This window comes from Salarias fasciatus, chromosome 14 (genome assembly GCF_902148845.1).
Source record: "Salarias fasciatus chromosome 14, fSalaFa1.1, whole genome shotgun sequence".
Classification (NCBI taxonomy): Eukaryota; Metazoa; Chordata; class Actinopteri; order Blenniiformes; family Blenniidae; genus Salarias; species Salarias fasciatus.
Window position 1 is genome coordinate 8,703,092 of NC_043758.1, and position 25,377 is coordinate 8,728,468.

General features: G+C 45.9%; 1 protein-coding gene across 3 annotated transcripts in view; it reads right to left on the reverse strand.

Moving 5' to 3' along the window:
• Window positions 1-1,143: 1,143 nt before the first annotated feature.
• The window catches only part of hip1 (huntingtin interacting protein 1), a 39,477-nt gene continuing 15,243 nt past the window's right edge, over window positions 1,144-25,377 (reverse strand). For 2 of the 3 annotated variants that reach the window (XM_030108843.1, XM_030108845.1), the window contains exons 2-32: window positions 22,387-22,450; window positions 21,791-21,933; window positions 21,620-21,676; window positions 19,806-19,886; window positions 18,507-18,583; window positions 17,753-17,814; window positions 16,298-16,438; window positions 14,485-14,542; window positions 14,176-14,251; window positions 13,656-13,799; window positions 13,336-13,433; window positions 13,039-13,111; window positions 12,778-12,961; window positions 12,534-12,622; window positions 12,223-12,339; window positions 12,028-12,129; window positions 10,325-10,327; window positions 9,809-10,003; window positions 9,573-9,720; window positions 9,392-9,478; window positions 8,722-8,829; window positions 7,503-7,639; window positions 6,862-6,972; window positions 6,612-6,670; window positions 5,620-5,713; window positions 5,256-5,356; window positions 4,879-4,984; window positions 4,672-4,795; window positions 4,449-4,510; window positions 3,762-3,879; window positions 1,144-3,678 (exon numbers count right to left, since the gene is read on the reverse strand). In XM_030108843.1, the coding sequence (XP_029964703.1) occupies window positions 3,668-3,678; window positions 3,762-3,879; window positions 4,449-4,510; window positions 4,672-4,795; window positions 4,879-4,984; window positions 5,256-5,356; window positions 5,620-5,713; window positions 6,612-6,670; window positions 6,862-6,972; window positions 7,503-7,639; window positions 8,722-8,829; window positions 9,392-9,478; window positions 9,573-9,720; window positions 9,809-10,003; window positions 10,325-10,327; window positions 12,028-12,129; window positions 12,223-12,339; window positions 12,534-12,622; window positions 12,778-12,961; window positions 13,039-13,111; window positions 13,336-13,433; window positions 13,656-13,799; window positions 14,176-14,251; window positions 14,485-14,542; window positions 16,298-16,438; window positions 17,753-17,814; window positions 18,507-18,583; window positions 19,806-19,886; window positions 21,620-21,676; window positions 21,791-21,933; window positions 22,387-22,450 (3,030 nt within the window). In that variant the 3' untranslated portion in view covers window positions 1,144-3,667. The remainder of the gene's footprint in view (window positions 3,679-3,761; window positions 3,880-4,448; window positions 4,511-4,671; window positions 4,796-4,878; window positions 4,985-5,255; window positions 5,357-5,619; window positions 5,714-6,611; window positions 6,671-6,861; window positions 6,973-7,502; window positions 7,640-8,721; window positions 8,830-9,391; window positions 9,479-9,572; window positions 9,721-9,808; window positions 10,004-10,324; window positions 10,328-12,027; window positions 12,130-12,222; window positions 12,340-12,533; window positions 12,623-12,777; window positions 12,962-13,038; window positions 13,112-13,335; window positions 13,434-13,655; window positions 13,800-14,175; window positions 14,252-14,484; window positions 14,543-16,297; window positions 16,439-17,752; window positions 17,815-18,506; window positions 18,584-19,805; window positions 19,887-21,619; window positions 21,677-21,790; window positions 21,934-22,386; window positions 22,451-25,377) is intronic. The other variant, XM_030108844.1, reaches the window with a different exon arrangement.

A 25,377-nucleotide genomic window follows, 5' to 3' on the forward strand; every position in this document is an offset into this window, starting at 1 on the left:
GCTGTCATTAAGTGCTGCTTCTATTTTCTGTGCTGCTGTCTCAGTCGTCCCCTCCCCTACTGCAGTTAAGACTCTTATCAGGAGATGTTTTTGATCCTGAAGCACACTTTAGCCCAGTTTAAGGATTTCTGTAATCTCAGCACAGTGGTTTCAGATCACACTTTATTCATCGGTCAGTGTGTGTGTGTGTGTGTGTGTGTGTGTGTGTGTGCGCGCCCGCCTTAGCTCACCAGTGCAAGAATTAGGTGAAAATAAGGAACCAAAATTAGTACAGAGCTCATCTTTAGCATCTCATTTGTCAATCATTTTATTCTACGATCAGTGCCAACAAAGCACTTTAAATTGCACAAGTCAACCCTTTTACTGGAACTGAATCTGCCTCCACCCAAAAAAAAAAAAAAATCAATTAGTGCATTAGGATTTCAGCTGGGCTCTTATGTGAGGCTATTGCTGCTGTAAAAGACAGTTATTGAGCTATCACACACACACACAGCCTTTCTCCTCTCTCACTGACCTGACACACACACACACACACACACACACACACACACACACAGGTCCTCTTTTGTTTGTGCTAACCTCCAAGTGTGTGAAACCCAAATCTTTTCCTGGAAATCCTGGAGGTTTGACACCGAGCAGCACATCGGCAGTGAAAAAGGATTAATGCACCAGTCGCTGAAGCAATCGTAGCATTAACTTATTCTAATAATAACTACTTTTGCAGAGGCAAAAAATAGAGAGGAGCAGACGTGACGACTCTCTCTACCGGTCAAATGATCTGAAAATAACCGGCTTCATCAGCGCCGCCTCCGACTTCACCCACAGCATCTCACGACGTGTTACAGGAGAACCAGAGCTCAGAACATGACTGCTCTGTAGTGAAGACAGTCAATCTGACAGTCAGCAAATAAAAAACAAAGTATTTCAATCTCTGTCGAGGTAAAATCCACTACAAAACACACCACACGCGCACAAATGGCACTACACTCGCGGATCTCATTACACACACACACACACACACACACACGCACAATGGAAAAAGTGCACGGTGGATCCATACTGCCTCTCTAAGAGGCCCATAAGGAGGCTTGATGCGGCGGCTTCCTGCGGCGCCACGCGAGAAATCAGAAACCACAGCCGGGCCTCGATTCTGTAATTAATGAGTTCAAATATTTATTTTTAGAAACTGGAAAAATAAAAACAAACCCACCAACATAGTTTTAGTATATCATACAGAGACATATTTCAATGTTGCTATGTGAGTTATTTGTTTCTCTCTGACTACAGTGTGAGGCAGTTTGAAAGGCTGGCTGAGCTGGTAGGACGACAGACACGAACCCCAGAGACACAGACGGACAGGCGGGAGGTTAATAAAGAGAAAAACCAAACATCACTCCAGGTGCGTTCATCTCATCTCTCAAGACACTTGAAATACCATAATGGGACTGAGTGTTTCCTTCCTAAAAAAAAAAAAATCGTTTTTTTTTCCCTAATTTCTAAATGAAACCAGTTTGGCCACATGTGGAAGAAGTGACGGACCACAGCTAGAAATCAAACACAAAGACGTGCAGTCAGATAATACTTGCTGGTTTTTACTAAAGCAGAAAACAGGTGGTTTAGTATTTGTTGAAAGAAACATCTCCCTGGTTTAAATCCCTCTGACTCATCAGCAAGTACTATTTGACCGACGTCCGATACGACGAACTACCCAGTGTCACAACTTTTTAGAGACACACAGCTGAAGCAGAGCATCGAAACGATGTTAAGACACGGAGAAAGAGAGAGAGAGAGAGAGAGAGAGAGAGAGAGACCATCAATCAAACACAGAAGGTAAGAAGGTGTGTGTGGGGTTTGAAAATGAGTGCCTGACTTGTCTCACTGTTCCCACGGAAGGCATCATGGAGTCCTCTGACCGGGTCCGCCGGCAGCAACTCATCCCGGAAAACGCCGTTAAATAACATCCGCTTACAAAAAGCAAAGACTTATATTAGTTATCCGCACCATTTTGGAATCTCAATTCAATTAAACTGAATTTGTACTTTGTCGAGAGGCAAAATGAGATGCTTTGAGATTAGAAAGAAAAAGCACAAGAATATTTCCATCGATTTTAAAAAGGCTTGTAAGTTTATATATACACAGCGACTTGGTCTTGAGGAAGCCATGAGAGACGCTGTGCACGGAGTCCGCCGCGGTCCGAGGATTCCAGAATGCAGTCAGTCCGAAGCCGGCGGGTCACGAAACCGTGAAATCCTGCAGTCCAGTCAGGCTGCGTCTAAAAAAAAAAAACTGAATACCATCGAAAACTTTCCGCAAAAAAATCAAATTGTGAAGCTTTGAGTTATTAAAGTGAAAATTAGAAAAGCAGAGTCATGAAATATCTTACAAAGGCCAACATTTTAAAAGGAAAAAGAAAGAAAAAAAAAGTGACTTTTTGATGAGATTCAAATTTCCTGGAGGCCTCTGCAAAGTTTTGTTCTTCTGCACATTTATCAGAGATAAATCCGCATTTCCCTTTCAGTGATCCTGCTCGCCAAGTCGTGACCCTGTCCCGGTCACAGCGACGCTCGCTCTCCGACCGAAAACAACAGTATTAACAGGTTAAAAAGCATCTGGCTCTGGATCCACCTGCCAAACAAATACATCAAACCAAGGCTCGTCCGCTTTATTAAACAAGGCCGGAAATTAAAAATGTCAAATTTGTATTAATGAACATGAAACGCAGCAGGTTGTAGCTTATTTCTAGATTTTTAAAAACAAACTGAGGGTGGCTTCTTGCTCCCCTTGTTTCCTAATAGGCTTCAAATAAAAAAAAAAAAAAAAAATCTCAAAACTGAATCCCTTCTTGACCGAGCTCGTCGAGCTTTCCCATGATGCCGCAGCCGTTTCTTGTGCTACTGTCCCGTTCTGAGAACTTGTGACACTTCGGGGTCGATTTAAGAGTTTCCGAGTGTTTGCTGAATAAAATCCAAAAACCAGGTGAAGGGGGTGTTTAAGTTAACAGTCACGGTCGTTACAATGATGAGGAGGTGAAAGGCAGAAAGTCCAGAGAGCCGGCTGGCGATGCGGCGGCGGCGTGGACTTAACGTGGTGAAAACTCACAGTGAGAAAAAGAAGAGGAAGAAACTAAGGTGAGAACGGCGCCGACGCACCGAGCGGCTCGCCTCGCGCCGCAGACACTGGTTTCCGCTGCCGTCGACGTGACTGCGGGGCGGCGCCGGCGGCCGAGTTTGGCCCTTGTGCAGTGCATCCTGGGATGTCTTGGGCAGACCCTGTGCTTGCTGCGGCTCCTCGGCGGAGCGGCGTTTTGTTACGAATGGGGCGGAGGATGGATAATAAATATCGGGTGGAACAGACAGACTTGGACGCTGCTCTTCGTTCGGCGCCGTGACGCCGGGGTTTTGACCCCTCCCCATTTCCGTGTCCGTTCCTCGCCCCGGTGCCGATGATCGCCCCGCCCTTTATGGAAGCTTATGGACTCGGGTGGAGAAGCGGGTCTAGAAAAGAAGCACCTTTTCATTTGGCTTTGAGATAAACGTAGAAACAAAAAGAAAACAAAAGGAGGGAGAGAGAGACTGAAAAGTGAGTCTATAAATAGGAAAGAGGCAGACAGAAGCTGGTCGCTCTTCTGTTGAGGAGGAGGAGGAGGGGCTGACGGCGGCGCCAGGTCTCACCCCGTGCCTGTGGAGGAGGAGAAACCATTCAGCCGCTTCACCTCAGATTATCACGATATTCAGAATAACCGAGCGGCCGCCGGTCCTCACCCTCCTCTTCCTCGCCCCAGCCTTCCGCCACGCCGGCCAGCTCGTAGTGCTTCTTCCTCAGCTCGCCCAGTCGCTCTCGCTCCTTCTGCAGACGAGTCTCCAGCTCCAGAACCAGGACCTGGCCAGACAGGAGGACACACACTTAACCTGCCTCATCGTGGAGGGAGCTCACGTTCCTGTTGAAAGGATGACTGACTGCTTCTCCTCCTTTTTCTTGTGATCACTGGTTGTTTTATTTTAAGAATATAACCCAAATTGGGGTTTATTTGATTTATCTTCAAAACACACGGACCCATCCCTCAATGGGAGCTCTGTGTGCTTCGACAACAATGAGGCGTGTGTGTGCGAGAGCGCCCAGGCCTCCTGGTGTTTTCCTTCCACAGAGGGTGAGGCAGGGTCACAGCACACAGCCCAGAGTTCACACAAGACTGAAATTCGGCTTCAGAGAGGATAAAACAACAATGTACCTTCAGAGCGACAAACAACAGACAACTGAACCATTCATCCCCGAAACAAGTTTGTCATCTTAAGGCTCCGAAGGGAGGAGGGACTATTTCTCTGCAGAACCCAGTGAAAGGCACCTTGTGAGAACCCCTCTTGAATTAAACCACAGTCAGGTTTTGATCTAAAGTCAGGAAACTAGTCCGAGAGCTAACAGGGCTTCTAAAGAGGAGGGCTGCAGCTCACCTGGGCGTCCATCTCCTGTCGTTTGATCTGTGTGAGAGTCATGCTGGAGAAGTCCATCGTGTCTGGAGGATGAGTTAAAACACAGAGCAGAAAGGTCAGGCTGTGAGGTGACAACTTTTACAACTATTATAGAAATGAATGTGAGGAAAACCTGAAATCTAACAAACACAAAACAAACCATGCCGTGAAAACTCGGGCTGGTCTCCACTGAGAATGCGCTCACCTCTGTCTTCGATCTGGGACTTCCCGGACTTGGTGGAGGCCACGACGGTCGCCGTGGCTTGTGTGACGCCGCGGGACGCCTGCTGCAGGCGATGCAGGTTGGCGCTGTCTTTGTCCGCCTTCACCTGCGAGGACGAAACGGACGCGCGATCAGGGACACGGGAGCCGTGCTTTCCGAGTTCCTTCCTCCGGCTTTCAATCCGCTCACCTTGGAAGCAGCCACCAGCTGCGCGGTGCTGGCGGCGATCTCGTGGGAACACACCATCAGCTCCTCGAACTTCCCTTTGCCCTGCACCACCATGTCAGCGGCATCCCTGCAACGACGCAACGCAAAGCAGAACAAACTCTGGAGGGCTTTTTTAAAAAAAAAAAAAAAAAAGGCAGAAGTGAGGAGATTTACGACTCTCCTCACATGGCAAAAGATTTACTGCTTTGTTTGTTCCTTTATTTATTTCCCTGTAAAGGTCACCCCCTTTGGTTCTTTGGGACGCTGAGGATGCAGAGAGCAAACACAGCTGCCGACTCTCGGCTTTATGGACGCCGGCGCTTTGTGAGTGAGAGCCACTCCGGACGAGGCACACTTACACCATCACCGTGGCTCCCCATCCCACCGCCTTGGAGGCAGAGATCAGGCCCTCAGTCCAGCGCGAGTTCTTGGCATAAAATTCCTTCATCGAGGCTGCCCCCTGGTGGACAGAAGGCCAAACACCACCACATGTTTCGTAAGGCAATTTGGAAACTCCCCAAATATAGAAATAAAGGTTATCAGCTGATGGATGTTTTTTTTTGGTTTTTTTTTTAATTATTATTTCCAATTTCCTATTAACATATGAGAATTCATCCACTTCAGTCCAAACAGACTAGAGTTGTGATTTGCCCAGATCGTCTCCGGTTCGTCAAGCTGTAAATAACCGCGCCGTAAACCGCCTCCTCGCCGTTCATAACGTACCCTGCCACTCTCCACAATCTCCCTTTGCAAGTCTTTGGAAGACAGAATCAGCATCTTGATGGCCTGCATCAGCTCCGTGCAGGAACCCAGAATCCTGCAGGGGGCGACAGAGAAGAGGAAACGAACATGAGAAACGCAGCTCAGCAGAACTCAACAGGAAGCAGAGCATCAGATTCGGAGGTGTGTCTCCAGACATGGACTGACCTGCTCAGCTGCTGTCACACAGAAAATCATATAGATACACTGTATATGTCAGTTTTATTTGAAATTGTTTTGTAAGACGTCTAGCCAGAAGTTATTCAAGATTCTTCTTGTTTTAACTGGGAAAATGATTCATTTCAGGTGATTAAGCTGATTGTTGTGATCATTTCTGTGATACAAAGCAAAAATTCTCAGCCTGCTGATGTAACAGACATTTCTGTAGTTAATTTAACAGTTAGTGACCCAACAAACAAACAAACAAACAAAAACAAAAGCCACTTAGTTTGATAGCTTTCTGGGGCTGCTTTAAAAAGAAGAGTGAGGAAACTCACTCGAGGCGTGTGTGGACGCCAAAAACCCGAGACTATGTGACAAACTCGTTTCAGCCGTCACAGGCTGCAGAGGCTCCGTGGCTGATTTGATGAAATTCTGTGCACATCAGCGCTCCGTGCGCGACTGTCTGACACTCTGCTGGAATCACCATGACGCTCAGGCACTCGTCTCGTCGAGAAGCTTCTCTATTCATTTATTTCAGTTCATCGGCTGCATTAGACTCTGGAGCAGATATGCGGAGAAAGCGTGGGCTTGTTTACGGATGAACGAGTTCCTCAATCTTGGAGGTGCATTTGTTTTCAGTTCCGCTTTATCAAAGAGGAGATTTCTGGTTTTAAAAGTTGGTTTCGGCTTTTCTACCGCAACTCAGTGCAGTGGACAGGAGAGACGTTGTGGAGCAGCAGAGGAGAGGACAGAAAGTGATGTATTCAGCTCAAATCTCACTCTCGGAGCTTTACCTCTCGTTGACCTCCATCTTGATCCCCGTATCGACGGCCCGGGACTTGTTGAGCATTTCCTGCCGGGATACACAAGGACAAGGAGAAACCGTTGAAGATAAAACTGCAGTGGAGTGGAACAGAGGAGAAACGCTTCCAGACGCAGCGAGAGGACACTGATGAACGCGTCCTGTCAGATGAGTGGAGCTCAACACACACGCGCGCGCGCGCGCGCGCACACACACACACACACACACACACACTTCTTCACCTCGATCCTGGCAGCCGCCGACTCCACAGCGGCGGATGTGGCGGCCATTTCCTGCTCCACCAGGTCTCCCAGCTCGCCCTGCTGCAGCTCCAAACCCCGGGGACGCAGTTTCTGGAGGAGCCCAGGAAACATGGAGGGTTTCAAATCGGTGAACAGACCGAAGAAAACACCGAAAACGATCAAGCGGAGAACAATTAGTCTTGAATAAATTGAATCTCTTTTGTCCTCATTGTGCGTTTCCGCCTACTGAAACCGCCACTCTCGCTAGAAAATGGGACTGTCAAGTATTTTTCATTTAGTGTAGAAAAGAGACAAAACAATTTACTTCTCAATGAAAATCATCTCTTTTTGAGATGAAGCTGCGCTCCGGCAAATACGCAACATCTCACACTCAATTTAAAAGGTATTCTTTAAAAAAAATAAAAAAATAAATAAATTCAGTTTATATCAAATAAAAAAAGTGTTGATATTCAGTCCCTCGTCTCTCTGAAATCTTTTTTTTTTTTACATTAGGTGTGAGCTGGAATGTGTTTCTGCAGGGCATGTCAATAATTAAACATTCTCCCCCTGGAGCCACAGCGGCTGGCTGCGCCGCTCGCCACCGTCGGGATTCAGACACTGTTACCAGGTGAGGTGCGGACCTCTGCGGTGGCCAGGACGGCCTCGAGCGCCGCCTTCAGTTTGCCGTGGTCTGCTGCAGGAAGGCCGTCTCTGTGCTTCATGTGTCCCAGCAGAGCCAGCGCTTCAGCCCCGCACGTCTTCACACTCTCTGACAGGGCTGACAAGAACACAGCGGGGGCGACTGATCAGCTCCAAACACAAACACACGCGCTCACCGAGCAGGGAAGGGTCCGGACTTCCGCTTGAAAACTACCGTTCTGATTGACAGTGTGGGCGAAAGAATGTTTGTGTTAATGATGATGATAAGTTTTGTTATTATACAGCGATTATGGTTACTACTGCTAAATGTTGTAAATTATTTGGAAAAATGCGTGTTATGTGGTTCGGATCGGCTTTTTGTTGGATCTTATTTTAAACTTCTCAACGTTTCAGTATTTCTTTGCACAACTTGATGTTCTCTGACAAGAAGTTCAACTAAAAAACATTTCCAACAAGTGTTTGATCCATGAATTTATCCACAGATTTCCTGGTTGGAATAAATGGAATTTAATCGTCAGCCCCATCATGCATCATGACACCAAGACGACGCCAAACAACTGATTAATAGCACTTCACCATCAGAGGCCTCAGAAAGACGGTCTCAGATGGAAGAGTCCACTGAGCTCAGAGCGTCGATGCTCTACTGTCATAGTGTAAAACCACTGGAGCATGAACTTGTAACATCTTCCATGAATTTCACCAAAAGTGTTTGCACAAACACATGGTTGGTGAACGAACGGTGCACGCAGCGCTTGTGGCAGTAACACATCTGTCCATCAGAGCTCCATTATATTTAGGCATGCTTAGACTCCGCATTTCCCGAGAGAGAAAGAAACATGAGTTCGGCGTGACGTCGGCTGCCTTCTTCCTCTCGTTGCCTGTTTTGGATGATATCCTGCCCTTAATTCCCATTTCTGGTAGTAATGTGAACGCTCATATCATGCATTCTCAGGCATTGGAACAGCCTGTGCAGAGCTCCGTTTCATAATACTGGCATCAACGTACATCCCAGTCAATTACCGCACGGCTCTAACATCGGCCAGCCTGACGGAAAGCTCCTCACAGACATGTTGGGACAAGGAGACGTCTGAGGACGACCGACTCACCCACAGCTTTATGTCAGGAGAGGAACGGAGACGGCAATCTATTCATCACTCGTTCTGCCTGCGTCTCACACACAACACACACACAGAGGCTTACCGTCGGCTTGCTCCACAGGCACCATGTGGGAGGTGGCACTCCCCTGAACGATGGTGTCGCCCACCAGGTGGCCACACTGGGTCACCGCTCGTACCAGCTCAGACACGCCTACAACAGCAGAAAGCAAGGAGTACGGATTTGGACCAGACACCAAGAAAACCAACTGCACTAAAAGCTTCAACGTGTCACTCTGCAGCATGCTGTATCCAATTTATATTTGCCTTTATTGGGATCATTTTTTTTTTACACTCAAAGCTGTCCTTGTTCATGTTTATGTGTTAATAACGTAAATAATAGAGAATCTGAAGCCATTGTACTGTCTCTCACACAGTCAATTTTCCAGAGAGTTATTCACATTTAGTAACATCGATCCAGATATTTATTTTAAATAAAAACATGGGAATAAGTTAGATTTCTGCTAGAAATAACTTTTGTGTGTGAATGTGTTTTTACACAGCACATTATCTGTATGTCAACAATTCTGAAATATATTTTAGTCTTTTCGATCGAAAGCATGAGGTCTCAAAGTTCCCTGAACTCATAACAACGATGACTGTCCTGAAACACTATTTTCATGGACGAAGCTATAAATATAAGTATTATGAATTGGATTGTGATGTGAGACGTCTCTGTTTTCGGTGATTATATTGTTCTTTTGTGTGCGTCCCACCTGTGTCGTCTGCCAAGAAGGCGTCTTTGGCAGACTGTAACCGGTCCATACAGTCCAACGAGGCTTGACATCTTGATGCAAGGTAATCTGAAGGGACAAACGGACACATGAGAGCTTTCACACAAACAGCGTTCGACTCTTCGCTGATGAGCGCTCCTTCATCTGAAGGCGAGCGTCTGACCGGCGGAGCTGGTGCAGCTGATGTGCGCCGGGTCGTCGATCTGAGCCAGCGAGTCCTGGATGATCTTCTCGGCCTCCTCGACGGCTCCCTGCAGGCTGGACCAGCGGGCCGCCACCAGCTGGCTCTCCAGGGCCTGCTCCCTGCTCGCCTGTCATGGCATCAAAACACACTGAACTCTCTACGGGCTTCATTTACTGCGGATACAGTATACATAAACGGGAAGAACAACTCTTCACCTTCTCATTGAGCTGATTCTGCAGGCTCTCTGCCGCCTTCACCCCCGTCTCTCTCTCGGCGGCCAGGGAGCTCTGGACTCTCTCGAGCTCCTCCCCCCGGACCACCAGCTCCGCCTCCACCTTCGACAGCGTCTGAGCCAGCTCGGCTTTCTCAGACTCCAGGGTGGCGACCTGACCGCTGAGCACCTCAGCAGACTGAATCAAGGAAATGACAGAGACAAGAGGATTGAAAATAAAACCACGTCAGGATACGATTTGATGCAAAAGATGTGACCTTGCAATAAAAAAGTAAAGATGTTGTGTCGTTTTTGTTAATGGCGATGAAAACACCGTCTCGATTTAGGACCGTGGAGAGCGACACAGTCTCCAGACCGCGGCTGCTTTAGTGAGTTTGGATTGAAGTCAAACAATACAGTGAAGTTACAGCCGGTGTGTAGTGGAGCTCTGTGCATCAAATCAGAAAGCCTGGTTAATGTTGAGGTTCATGTAAAAAAAAGAAAGGAGTAAAAGACTTACAGCCTGGGAGCCAGCAGGTCCAGTCAGACAGGAAGAAAATTGAGGAGAGAGAGAACTATTAAAAATGCGAATAATCTGAAGAATTTGAGCTCTGGAAACGCGTGATGGGAGCGACACGACGTGGGCTGTGTGTGAAAAGGACTATGGGGATTGGAGGAAGACGGAGGAGGACAGGAAGAGTGATAAGTGGTAGCTACAAAAATAGGATGTGATGGGCGTGGGAGGCTGAGGAACAGATGAGAGGTAAAGGGAACGGTGTGTGTGCAGGAAACCATCGGTGGAGCACATTAGAGAGAGAATCCCCTCGAAACCCCCCCCCCCAATGCAAACATCGGCCCGACAGCTGCAGGTTTGACTCGGCTCAGCAGTGACGAAGAAAACAAAGAAGATGAGGAGAATATTATCTTGATCACTGAAACTATTTCACACCGTCAGAGAAACGCATTGGCACATCGGCTCCATCGGATGTTGCTGAACAAGAAAAAAAAAAGTGATGAAAAGGGAAGTGGATGCAGAACAGGAACAGGGAAATGGAGGGAGTGACAGAAGATGACAAGCAGGGAGTTTTCTCAGACGAGTTTGGCACAAAAAGAAACTTTGTCATTGAAAAGTAGTGTGGGGAAACGATCACTTTCTTCAGCACCGACAAACTTTTCACAATAAACCAGAGAATCTGCTGCTACCCTTTAAAAGTCAGCATGTAGACGGATCTCTCCTCTATTCGTACAACAGAAAGCACTTTAAGAAGGGAGTGGGGTGTGTGTGTGCTCACTTTCTTGTGGGTTTACTGTTTTTTAAGATTAAATCAGTTTTAACAACAGGAAAACATGCATAAATTAATGTGAAATACTCCATGACAGTGCTACGAAGCACTAATAAATATTTACTGCAGACAAAAAAAAAAACAAAACTTCGTATTAAAAGTGCACGTGTTCAATAGGATCTGCTGGTGAGGCAGCATTAGTGACTGCGAGATGGATTTTGCTGAAGGAGGGGACGCATAGATCAGCGGGGCGGCGCTGATCCGCCTAATCCTCCTGTCAGATATTACCACCATATGTAAAAGAATTAAGGTTTAAAAACGGAGGAGCTTTTTATAACGTAGACCCCGGCGAGCCGCACATTAATATTACCAACTGTGCTCAAGCGGCGTGTGAGTGAGATCGCTAAATTATTAACGATGGGAATGAGGAGGCGCTCTGATTAGCTTTTCTCGGACTGCGCTCCATTAGGATCTCTGCTCCGTCGGTGTGAAGAAAGTGGCATCAATCATTTTCAAACCTCCTGATACAAGCAGTTTTTCTCTTAATGACTGTGCTAAAAATGAGTTTTCATGAAAAAAAAAAAAGTTTGTGTGTATGGAAGGTTTTCACAGTGAGATTGAGGAAAGGGGAACTAAGAGAGAAAAAAGGAAACCAAATAAAAGAAGGAAATGGGCGATTGGTAAATTTAGGAGTGGTTACTCAGCTGGAGGGCGTGGGATACCTCGCAGAGGGACATTAATAACTACAGATAGTCCCTCTCTTTGGCATCATAAAACATGTTTCCAGTGTTTATTACTCCAGTGATTTCCGTGACTGGTGAGAGGAATGTTGCCAAAAGACTTGCAGCTTTTTCACAGTATTGCAATTTACTTTTGGAGCCGGTGAAGAGATTTCTGGAGTGATTAAAATGTAACCGGTGGAAGCTGAGAGGAGAGTTACCTCTTGAGACGAGGACACGGTGGACTTCAGGGAGTCCAGCTCCGCCCGGCTGGACAGCAGCTCCCTCTGCAGCTCCTGGAGCTGATCGAGCTGCTCCTTCTCCTGAGCGACACAAGGACAACAGATGGATACACACTCTGGGCGCGCGGGGCTCAGACTGTGTCTTGGCGGCGATACGACCCGTCTCTATCTCACCTGCCTGTCCGCAGCGTCCTGGGCAGCCTTCACCTTCTCCTGCATCTCCCTCCTCACCACCTCCACCTCGTCCTGCGCCGCCCGGGCCACCGTCATCTGCCGGGTCACCTCAGCGTTCTGCAACACAGACACACACACACACACTCAGAAACGGCGAGGAGGCAGGCCAGATCCTCAGCAGGCGGGAGATAAAAGGGCGGCGTGAAGGACGGCATGTAATCCGACTTGGCGTATTTGGGTTTTGGAGCTGAACACAAGGACACAGGTGGCCTCATGCATACAGAGAAACGAGTTTTTTTTCCTCGCCTCACCTTCCTTAATAAGTCTGCATGACTCTGAACCAGCTCGGTGTACTTCTCTTTGAGCTTGGTGTAGCGCTGCTCATTGGCCTGAGCTTTTCCTGGATGGAAACACAGACAGACAAACTGCAGATGAGAAGATGTGAAGAAATCACTGCTGCAATAAACTCTCCAGCTTTTTTATTTGACGGCTGCAGGCTTCCACTTATAGCATATTCCTTTTCTCTCAAAGCGCTTTTGTTTTTAAAGCACTGACTCTCGATCTCCGTCAGGCTCCGCTGCTCCTTCTCCGTGTCCTCTCGGACCCGCCGCAGGTCGTCCAGCTCGGCCTTCAGGAACTCGCTCTCTCCGGCGGCCTGCAGCCTCAGGTGGCTCTGCTCTGCGAGCTCCGCCTCCAGCTCGCTGATTCGCCCGCTCAGCGCCTGACGCAGCCGGTCGCTCTGACGGTGGACGAAGAAAAGTCTTTGAAAAAAAAACACGACGCAGAGAAGATTCCGGCGGTTCTGCTGGTCCTTACCTCCAGCCTGAAGGACTCCAGCTCTTCTTTGAGGGCCTGGATCTCCCTCGTCAGCTGCTCGATCAGACGGTCTCTGATGAAAACATCCGTCCGTCAATAAAACAAATGGAAGCACTGCTCACTCATTCAACTGTAGCTTTAGCTGCTGGCCGTCTTTCAATCAAAGCAGGGTTTCTTTAAATGTGGCCTTTTATCCATTTATAGTCGGGAATCTGAAGCTGGAGAGAACTCCAGAGGTCACAGATCGGTGACTTTTTTATTTATTCGACGTGGGTACGTTTCTGCTCTGGGGCTTACTTGTCGTCCTTGCGCATGCCGTTCTGGCTGTTGAAGTTGAACGGGTCGATGGCCGCTGAGGTGCCAAACAGGTCATCAAACTTGGTTTCCACTGGAGGCTTTAATGAGGGGGGAAAAAAAAAGCCAGTCTTATTTTTAAAGGCTACTTTTAAAACATTTTAGAGGTGGAATCAAACAGCCACTGAATCAACATGAATGTGACGCCCTGGACAAAATGTCATTTCACATCCAAATGACCAGAGGAGGCGTCCAGCTCCAGGAACTCAGAGATGCTGGACGTGTGTGTGTGTGTGTGTGTGTGTGTGTGTGTGTGTGATTACCGGCAGGACTGGGACGTCCATGTCCACCAGGTCGTCGGTTTCCACCACGTGCTCCGACTCGGGGGACGACGACTCGGCGGGGATCACGACCACGGGGCTGATGTGTTCCGACAGGGCCGACGCACGCAGGAAGTTTGGTGGGTTCTGCGGGGGCCACAAAATACAAACAATCGGTTTAGTAAATACAAAACTGGATATTTTTCCCATTTAAATCTCATCACACATTTTCTCCTGTCTGCATTTTCGTCTGAGATCTCGATAATTTAGTTTTAAACGTGGGGTAAAAACACGTACAAGGTTCTGCTATTTGGCAACATGTTGGAAATCAAAGAAAAATAAATCTGATACTGTTTGAGAAAGATGAAAAAGACTGACTAGCAGTGTAATAGTTTAGAAGTTTCAGAAAGCACCATATGTTCATTCAGGAAACGGAGCCCTGGAGTTGCTGTCACGGGTCGACTTGTTGCTTTGCCGTGGCCAACACGTGGCGAATGCACAACTTACTGGGGTCGGATCTCACCTCAGGCAACTGCGGGATTTGAATCAGCCTCTTGAAATACTGCAAGTTACTGGAGCGATAGAACAGACTCTTTAGCCTGGAAGAGAGACGAGGACAGACGTGAAGAGAAAGACGATGAGCGAGAGCGAGAGAGAGGACCAGACAGAAGATCAAGGAGGACAGAGCTGAGCGGTTTGATGGAGAAAAATTCAATCATGACGGCGCTGAAAGATCAGTCTCCGGGGTCACGATCAGTCGGTGAGCAGAGGGACTGTGGCCGACTGGTTTTCTGTCTGTCTGTCTGTGAGAGAGACTGAAGGAGCTTCATACTTTTTAAACTGTTCCTGGAAGCGATCTCTGTGGCCCTGCAGAGTGTCAGCTGGAAGGCCTGCAAACACACACACACACACATACACACACACATCAGTACTGGAAGAGCGTCCAGAAATCCTTTAATATGAAGGTGCACATCAGTATAATGTGATTTTATGTAAAACACTTCAACTGAGACATTTCAAGAAGACAAATTGTGTGGCGCGGATCTCTCCAGAGAGCCGAAATCGCTTTATGTTTGATTATTTGAGATGTGATCATGACAATGGAAAAAAAAAAAATCACTACAGAGGGGAAGGTAAAATGATTTCATAATCATTCACATTTAGAAGAGCGTGTTTCAAATGTATAATTTTTCATTAAGTGTACTAGAGATGAACTAAAATCATAAAAAAGCCTTTGTGTAAAACCTCAGTAATGGCAGTGGCCTACATAACACACAGATTTTAAATAAAAAGTGTCAAACTGGCAACAGGAGAGTCGAGCTTCCAACAGCCAGCAACAATAATTTTGGATGATGTGAAAAACTCAAGTGGTGCTTCAAACCAAAAATTAAGATGTCATGAAACAAAAGCATGTGTGGTGTGAGAGTTGGAGGGGGCGCAGTGTGTGTGTGTGTGTGTGTGTGTGTGGCATTATGCTTCCATCGAAGACTGTGAAGACGAAAGATAAAAACTGAACAGAATTAAATGCGGCTCGGGACTTGGAGGCAGCATGAAAGAAGCTGCAGTGTGAAATATAATTCGTATATTATTAGTGACTCATCCGCCTTCTATAGATCAAACTATGAAGATGATTGGTTAACTGCAGCCAGGCTGGCCGGGCTGACTTCCGGCAGCAGGGTTCAGGAACGTCTTCTGTGAACTTCTTGAATGTTAATTTTACGGATAAGCCCCGTCAACAACGAGCTTGTCTTGATTAGTAATTTACAAGCGTTGATTATGCTTCAGTAATCATGGATGTAATGAGTTGAGTCAAGGAAACTTTCAAAACAGAGCTGTGATGATAATTCTTCAATTCCCTCATGGACTGTGGCTGATTAATCGAATATCATCAACGTCTTGCTAAGAAGATAAAGCTCCTGCAAATTAGAAATACATTTTAAGATACTATCAAATGTTTGATGATTCATCCGGTGGCGATCAGTCTCCGATGTCGGATCAGAATCAGAATTCACCACGTGTCGGATCAAACCCGTCACGAGACAGGCCGGTTTCACCCTGCTGACGACGTGTTGTTGCAATAGGAACCCTTTGAGGATAACAGCATCCTGCTCAAATGTTGTCAAATGATAATTATTGGTCAAATCATATTATTAATTTTGATTTGTGCCAGTTACACTCTGAGCCTTTTGTTGCTGCCATTTCTCAGTGTCAGACTCTGTTGCTTTGTTCCTGTTCCTCCGGGACCAACATGTGGGCTTGATGGGATTTGCATTAGCTTTGTAATCTGACACCCTTTCACGCCATATGCTGGTTTGGAGAGAGAGTGTGTGTGTGTGCGTGTGTGTGTGTGTGTGCGTAGGTTGTACCATGTGCCTGTTGCTTGCATTCTACAACTACAATGTTGAATTTGGCTTTATTTTATCTGCTTTGGGACATTGTTGTTTTTTCACCGGTGTATCCGTTTACTGAGACAACAAAGAAACAAGCATGTTCATCAAAAAGCATCAGGCCGAGCTGGTTGATAGGAGATGTCCACTTTGAGTAAACAAACCAGGAGCTAACAAGGTTTCCCGTCACGACAAACATCATTTCACTGGAAACCGTGAGTGCTGCTGGATCAGGTGTGCCGGAGGCCAGGGACTCACATGAGTGCAGCTTAAACAGAAGCTTGACGGTGTAGTCGTACAGGTGGCTGCAGTCCAGGATGACTTGGATGAGCGGGGCCAGACGGCACTGACCGGCGGCGGTCACCGAAACCGACCGGGACATGTCAAGAGAGCTGAACACTGAGGAGAGGGAGGGGGAGGGAGGGAGAGAGACCAACCTCATCAACACGCTACTTAAATCAATACGCACAAATAAACTGCATGTGTGTGTGTAAACTCAAGTGGTGTCATTATGAACGCAGCGGGAGCCACACACACACCCATTCCCACATTTAATTCAAACACCGAGAGACAATCGCACACGAGACTCAGCCGTCATGAATCTTTCATGAGTCAATCAAGCTGAGCTGCGGCGTTCCCCATTAACTTCAATTCCTCGGACTCGATTCACCCAAAAGGGTTGGAAAACAAGGCCCTGCTCAACTTATATTTCGTATTAATATCTAAAAGCAGGAAATACGTTTAACGCAGAACAGCAACCCAAACACTAACAGGATTGTGTGAAGTCGGCCTCTGTCGTCACAGCCGTCTTTCATTTCCTCTGCCAGCCTGCTCACACCATCCGAAACAGACCCTGGGAGCCAGTAGAGTGCAGAGGCGTGGTTTCCTCTCCAGCTAACACACACACACACACACACACACACACACACACACACACACACACACACACACACACACACACACACACACACACTCACACACACCTCATGCCTGGCCTCCTCACCCCTCAATGACGTGATACTTCTAAAATACACCAGACCAGACCAGAGGCGGAAGCTGTCACAGGCTTTGACATTTGGGTGTGAAAAGCTCAAACAACTGATGTGAGGTACTTCTTTCTTTTTTTTTTTTTGGTTCAGGGGTTAAAAAAGAAATGTTCCAACAGCGGAAATAATAGAAAGCAGCGAACTCACAAAGACATAAAGTTGAACGCAGAGTGTGAGTTATCTAGAGAGGATGGGGTGACAGGAGGAGGAGGAGGAGGAGGATGAGGAGGAGACGTCTTCATCAGCACGCAGACTGAAGGGCAGGATAAATAAAGAGCCGAATGTAATTTCCTCCTGATCACTCATGAATGAAAGCACACAGCTTTTCCCGCATTTCTCCTGAGCTCCTGGTCACATCCCAGCCGTCTATTTTTAGCCCGGCCCATACTTTAAGACACATTAACCCAGGATGACTCACCCAGACAACAACGGGGCTACAGTACACCGTGTAACGGCCTCACCGAGGCAGGCGAGGCGAGGCGAGGCGAGGCTCTGATGAAACGCTTCATATCGTCACTTCACGTCTGTGATTAAATTACATCCTCCTGTCCACTGTACCACCGTGTTCAGCAATACGTGTGTGTGTGTGTGTGTGTGTGTGTGTGTGTGTGTGTGTGTGTGTGTGTGTGTGTGGTTGCATGAGCACAGCTGGGTCAGAATAACTCACCACCCAGGAAGAGGTTGAGCTCACACTCCAGGTAATCGAACATCTCCACCGTCAACTGGAAGCTGCAAGAAAGCACAATAAGAAGAAAGGCGTAAACAGGAGACGTGAAAAAGGTAAGGCAGACCGATGGCACTGATAGCATATGGAAGCATAGATGTCAGCAGAAACTCAAACTTTTCTGGTGCTTGTGTTCATTAAAAAGTGATTTACTTGAAGTTCTCAACATTCACAGGTTGATTTGATGGTGCCGAGAAGCTCGTCTTCCAGATTTGAGACTCACTGGTCAACCGTGTGACTGGACTGTATGATGGAATCACTCTAAGGGGACATTTGTCTCTTTTTCTTTAATTTTTCCACTTTCTAGTAATCTGTCAGAATCATATAGGAGAAGAGAAGAATAATATACTGTCAAAAGTCAGTTACTGAACAGATCACTGCAGCCTCGCTGATTAATGATGCAGGCAAAGAGAATAAAACCCACTGATGTAAGAAACCAGTGTTCAGCCTTTTTGCTTTTTAATCGGAAAGAAACACAAGCTCTGTCACCATAATCTAAACTTTTAGGTCGTTTCACTTTCAGCTCCATGAAAAGCTTCATTTGGCTGATTCATGTCTGAATGTCAGGAAGTGTTTCAGCTCATTCCACCCCTGTGTCCCCCGACTACAGAGAACCAGACTGAAACTCTGAAACCGGGCCAGACCCGTCGCCCCTCCTCGATAACAGCAGCAGCAGCAGCTGCAAGGCCACACTTACAAGTTGTTAACGTCGTTCTCTCCCGCCTCGTCAAGCTGTCTGTTGGACATCTGAAGGTTCCCAGGAAAACGGGGGTTCTGAAAACAAGACGAGAGGAAAACATGACGTTTAGACGTCCTGACGTCAGTCTGAGGGAACACGATCTCCGTTTATAACTACTGACTTTTAATTTCAGATTATTAATAACTTTTATGAGTCAGTCGACAGAAATGATTAAAGGCAACTCATTAGATTTATGATGAATGGGCTTCATTTACATCACATTTCATTTAATCACCGCTGAATTGAGGTTTAACAAAACACAATCTCATGGCTCTGCCATAAAAGAAACGACACTAAAACAAGCATTTAAAGTTACATTGTAGTTCAATTTTGACAGGTTTTCTTGCCATACTTGAGTTAAATTTCTTGCTTGGGAAAAAAAAACAGAGGGATTTTTTTTCATCTTTTTTTTGTGCACAGCTTGAAGCTGAAACAATCAAATCTGGGAATTTAGTCCAAAGAGCAGAATGAAATGAAAAAGTTTCAGCTATCAACAGGAGTCAAGAGATCACCCTGTTTCAAAAGAACGCAAGCAGTCACGTCAGTCATTCTGAAAACTGGAACATAATTTGAGACACTTCAAGTAAATTCTGTGATTTTTTTTTCCTTGGTAAACTTATTGTGCGGACCCCCGGCTGCTCTCAGACTTTGCCCTTGTTGATCACGGTGTGTTTTCTGCCTCCACATGAAGGAGACGTCAACAAATCTCTGGATCAAACACTGGAGGCTTGTTCGCGTCAAAAACAACCTGCTTGTCTGCTCCCTGGAAGGTTAATTATCAATTACCTGGCAAACATATCCTGAGTTCATAGAGGACAAAACGTGGATTTAATACGGTGCCGTGTTTCTGTCGGAAAATACAGGTTTAAATGTACGTTCGTATAATGCTCCTTGGTTATAGGAAAACGAACAAATACAACAAATTACATATTGTTCATGTTCACAAATTGAACACATCTTGGCCCAGCGTCCTCAGACGACCCCGGACCTTCCGGTAAGATATCACTGCGCGGTGATTCACTCCAAACTGCTTCCTCCAGCACGAACAGACACGCTGCCTCTCTGTCCCTGCACAGCTCCGCCGTCTCATAAAAAGGTTACATTACAGATTCTTGAGAGGCCATTAGCGCAGAAGCAGGAATTTTCTACGAGGCCCCCCCGCAGAGACGCGCTGGCACTAAAAGGAGAGTCTAAGACAAAAGATAATGAGGGATGAGGGAGGCCGCCGCTGGGTTTTTATAGGCCAGGCAGACTCACTTTGATGTGAAACTCCATTTTGGTGATGAGCAGTTTGAGGTAGATGCTGCACAGCTTCCCATAGCCTTCACTGAGGTGACCCTGAGGGGGAGAGAGAGGGCGGAGAAACACAAAGGAATGACGATCAAAGGCAGAATATAACAACACTTTAATAAAAGTAACAGCAATGCAAAGGAGTATTATTTGATATTTTTAAGGAAAACACGTGAACGGTTCTGCCGCCACGCCGAGCTCGATCGCAGCAGCAAGGATACCGTCTTCCTATTGTTTTGAGAGAAAAGCAGCAGAAACCAGCTGAGTTTACAGGTTCAGAGCGGTGAGAATGTCTTCGTTCTGCTTGGAAGGCAAAAGCGGAATATCAGCAGCTATTTGGCCGATGGCTTCTCGCTTCCTCTCCCGTGGAGCCCGGGAGTGTTGGCGGTCATGACACGACAGGATAGGGAGGCCTCAACCCCGATCACAGTCACCAAACTTCCTGTATCCTCCTGCTCAGTGGCATCAGCAAAAAAAAAAAAAAAAACACCCAAAAACCCGAGGGACTGAGCCTCCACCCAGCCTCCACCACAGAAGCTTCAGACGCGGAGCGTAAAACCACAAGCTGTGACGAAACGGAGTGCGGTCGAAACATCTCATCACAAGGGTGGACCGGGTGAAGAAACATCCTCACTTGCATCAACGTGCTCAACATGTTTGTTACGGAGCAGCTCCTCCAGGAAGTTGCAACATTTTTTTTGTTAAGATCAAAACAGAACAACTACATTCCAGCCAGGGTTTTTCTTTTTTTATGAGAAAAATGGGTTAATTGGTGACGACCGTATATAAAGTTCATTGCTCAGCTGCTGATTATTTGCAACAGGCTTATTCGATTGTAATTGTTTGAGGCTTTTTCGGCCTGATAATGCGCTTTTAATGAGCTAACGACCCACTGTGAATCGCAGCTGAGCTGAAAACGACATGTTCGGTCACCAGGAGGCGGGGCTCACTGCTTAAAACGTTACAGGTCTACTTAGTCCAGTCAGTTTACGACTTCCTTCATGCAACACCAACACCTCTACGATGCATTTCTGGACAGCCTGATGCGAGTTTGTTAAAGGCAGCAGTGTGATGAATTATTCATCCTCCGGCCATGCAGCAAAACCGGTGATCCAGTCAGTCAGTTCAACCGAGAGCAAAGTATTGGGGCAGGGTTTGGAATTGATAACGATACTGTGACATAAAACAATGAAACTAATTAACTACCAGAAGCAAAATTTTCAATTGTTACAACTTACTGAAATTCATTTGATATGGTTTAATACAGGATTTTTTTTTTTTTTTTTTAAACACTTCAAAATGTTCACAATGAAATCAAGGTTTGTTACAACAAGAAGAGATCTGTAGAATCTCCTTTAGGGGAATGTCATTCACTGTACAAAATGTCTGTTTGGTCGTGCTCTTTGTAGATTGTACAGCAGCAACAGAATGAACAGAACAAAAGTTGTGATAAAGTGTCTTTTTTCCAGTGGGTATCAAAACAGACAAAAGAAATACAGCTATCAGTACAACAACAACAAAAAAAAATCAGGACAGTTCCCGATTTTATCTGCATTCGGCACAATTCATCATCTTTGTTAAGTATCTTGGGAAATGTAGTGCTATATGCAGGGGTCCATTAAAGAAAATGTAAAATCACATTGAACTCAGCTCTAAAGGAAGAAAGGAAATATAAAAAGCCATAAAGGCGCTCAGGAAAATATTACTTCTTAATGGACTAAATATGTCATTTACTGACTGTGCTGTGCTGCAGCTCTGTAATAATGGGCTTTCTTCCTTACCCACATCCTGCTCATGTCCGTTAAATCTGCTTTGTTCCTCATGGAGTCCTTTATCACCTGCAAGACAACAGAGTGAAAACAAAAAGTCAAGATCAGGAAGGAAAATGTTGAAAAGATGGAAGATTGAGTGTTCAGTATTTTTTTGGATCAGGTGGGGTCACGGTGGCGTACGTTTGGGTGTCCGTCTCGCAGCAGCTTGTGGAAGACGTGGCAGAACTTCCAGCAGAGCACGGCGTTGCTGGACAGAGGGAGTCTGTTGACTGCGGCCCAGAAGGTGTGGGCGCCTTTCTCATGATGGGTCCCCAAGATGCAAGGTGGCGGGGACGGTCAAGGTCCACTGCGAGGACGGTTTTTTTTTTAGATATAGTAATAAGTGCAGGAGTTACGATTATGACAACTATGAGTGAAAACTGTTGCATCTCTTACAGCAGGTGAAACCCTGGTGATCATGTTGACGTTTTGACAACTCAAATGGTTGTTTAATATAGAAGAGATTAAAAGAAGAAGTATAATCCGTCTCTTTAGGATTTCAAATTGGTGTTTTGTGTTTTTAATTAAATAAGAAGGGGAAAAAAAGCCTCTTCACATGACTAAACCAGCCCAGCAGCAGACACGTTACACTGAGCTTGTTGTTTGGATTTTGCACTAACATAACCCTCCAGCCGAGGAGGGACACGTGCTAATGAAAATAAACATTTCTTCTCCTATCACTTCTTTTTTTTTTCCTCTCACACACACACACACACACTCGGACAATATGAGGATATTCCTGGCATGCTTCTCTTTGACAGCGACCTCCTGTGTGTTGATGGCCTTATTGATGCTGACAGCCTGTGAAGAGAAGGAGAGGAAGAGAAACAGAAATCAGCCCACAAATCCGTCAAATGTTTCTTTTTTTAAAACACGACAACCTTCCACCTGTCTCAAACTAGGATTTTCCTTCACCGACCACGTGAAGAGCGGCGCAGACTGTGGAGAAGGGCGAATGACCCATTTTCTGCTGTTAGTATTCAAGGCCAGCAGCAGCAGCTGAGAGGACCGAGCACCTCGCTGCTTTTGAGGAGCTCCGCAGCCTCAAAGGCAAACAACTGTCAGTTCAAGCCACGTCTCGGCTGCAAGTACCTTAAAGACGGGATGGAACACTTTGACACATGAGAAATGCTGAGGAGATTTTAAAAAAGCGGGGGCATTCATGTAAAAAAAGAAAATGACCACGATCACCAAGTTCTGCTCAACATCTGACAAAGACTTAAGCTTCAGCTCGTTCTGATGAGCTGCAGTGGACGAGCAGGAAAATGCTGGACAGGAAATGCAACCTCATGAGAGACTTTGAGAAAATTTCTGCTAGTATGGCAGCTAACAAAAACTGGTGGTAATTTACACGTTTCGGATTCTGAAATGTGGAAAAATCAGTCCTGATCCTCTTTCAGGGATCACTGAAGTCACTTCATTGGAAACGATCTAATATAAAGCATATAATTAGTACAGAAGAAGATAATGAAAATTAAATCAACTGTGAAATGCAATGCACTGTGGAATTAACCAAAATGTGCTCTCAGCTCACAATAATAAACTGTTTACCTGTCATTAAAAGGGGAAAAAAAAAAGACTTGTTTCACTTCAACATCTTGGCTGAATGACCAGAAACACACCTTTTAAAATGAATACTCTGTAAAATTTGAAAGTAAAACACAAGGGTTCAAAATCATCTATTTAAAAAAAAAAAAAAAAAAAAAGCCACTGAAAACAAAGAGCTCATAATTCTTTCTTGGGAACAATAAATGTCTGCAGAGGAGACAACAGCAATATATCCACTTGTGAGGTATTCTAATCTGGACCAAAAACAGCTCCAGTTCTAGGAGAAAGGCGTCAAAGAGTTTCTTTATGTGCCTTCAAGAAGCCAAACAGGAAGTTAGAAGATGAAATCTATATGAACGAGTCCACAAAACGTTCCTGCTTCGCGTTCCAGACGTTCAGAGTTTAAGTCGTTTCAGATGGTTTTCAAAACAAGATGCTGTGAAGCAACATCTGTCCGACGTATCACATCTCACACGAGGAGGAAATCGCACATCTCCACCGGCCAAGCCAAACGGCGCCCGAAACGCCGGCGCTCAGTAAATACACCAACGTGGTGACGGCCGAGCGTGGCGGTCGAGGTCAGCGGAGGACGGGAGGCCCGTTTCGAAATCTCACTTCCTACAGATGTCCAGGGCGTGCTCCTCCTCTTCCAGTATGTGAGCAGTCGGGCCTGGAAGTTCACCGGGAGGAGGAGCAGCGGAGGACAGGGATGAGGCAGAGAAGATAAGACGGAGAGATCAGGAGTACAATGGTTATTCAGATCCCTCAGCAAGAACATCTGCAGTGGACAAACAGATTCTCTGGCAGGTCTCGTCTGTTGTGCTCACAATAACATGTCTGTAAACTAACAAATACTTGGCCTAAATATGTATTTTGTCCAGAAAGAAACATTAACCGCACCGACAACAGACCTAGTCTGACACACAATCGCTCCAAGAGAACAAACAAGTGTTCTGCTCACAGAAATCTAATTTATGAGCAACATTTTGGAAAAGTAATGTGAATAATTAACTACCAGCGGTGCAGAGCAGCGTGCTGCGAGGGTGATAAATGAGCAACGTTAGTGATGCTTTCTGTACACAAAACGCTGCGTTTTCAGGTCAACACCTGTTCTTTCGCATCAGGAGCCAAGACTGCAAGTGTGTGTGTGTGTGTGTGTGTGTGTGTGTGTGTGTTTGGTAAAGGTCAAACACAGTGAGGCTCACACACTCCAGCTCAGAGGAGAGCTGAATGAAGACGATGCTCAGACCTTCAGGCTGTTTCCCCAGTCAAAGCCGAGCGTCGCCCGTCTGTATTTACTACAGCGTCAGTGACGCCTGGTTTGTTGTATCCGTGCACATGGCGCTGTTTCTCTGCCTCTCTCTGAAGGATGCAACGACAGCGATGGTTTTAAGGCGCTCGTGACAGCGAGGTCTACTATTACCGGCTTCAGTGAACGTCATGTCACGATGAGCTTCCTGTACGAGCTCATTCTGCATGAAGTCGCATGACGTAATGACTGGAAGAGGAAGAGGCCCCCATATTTTGTAAGGTTAAAAATGCTCCACTGTGTCACACACCTGTTGTGCAACTGTTATCCGGCTTCTGAGTGTTTGGTGCAGAAGTGTCACAAGTGCCAAAACTGAGTCATTTTCATGTTGTGCCGGTTTTTAAACGGTAATGAATGACTTACATGTGAACTACAGACGAGTTTTAGCCATAAATTTGCCAAGAGTTCAAGCAACATTTTTTTATTTTTGCAGTATTTGTGGAAACTAATTCAGTGACTCAACAGGAAGAAGTGTCTCAAAATAGCATAATTTTGCAGATTTCTGTGTCTTCAGCTAATACTTATTTGCCACATCATTGAGAAAGGCGCTTTAACAAAAACTTAAATGATCAATTCTTGTATCATTTCATCAGTGGAAATCTAACTGCATGAGCAGACATAATTGTCCATTGAAGATTTTAAAATTACAAATCACCTAATTGTGATCATTTGATTTCAAAAAGGATATCGTCAGCTACTCCAAAAGTCCTTTTCTCATTTCAACCGACAAAGAACTCTCACCACTTGAGTTTTACATTTGCATTTAGTATTTCATATCATACCTGTCCTCCAGACATAAGGCTTCTTCCAGTTTTCCAACGTAATTCACATATAATCCACTTAGCAATCCAGAGACTCAATGCAACTAACT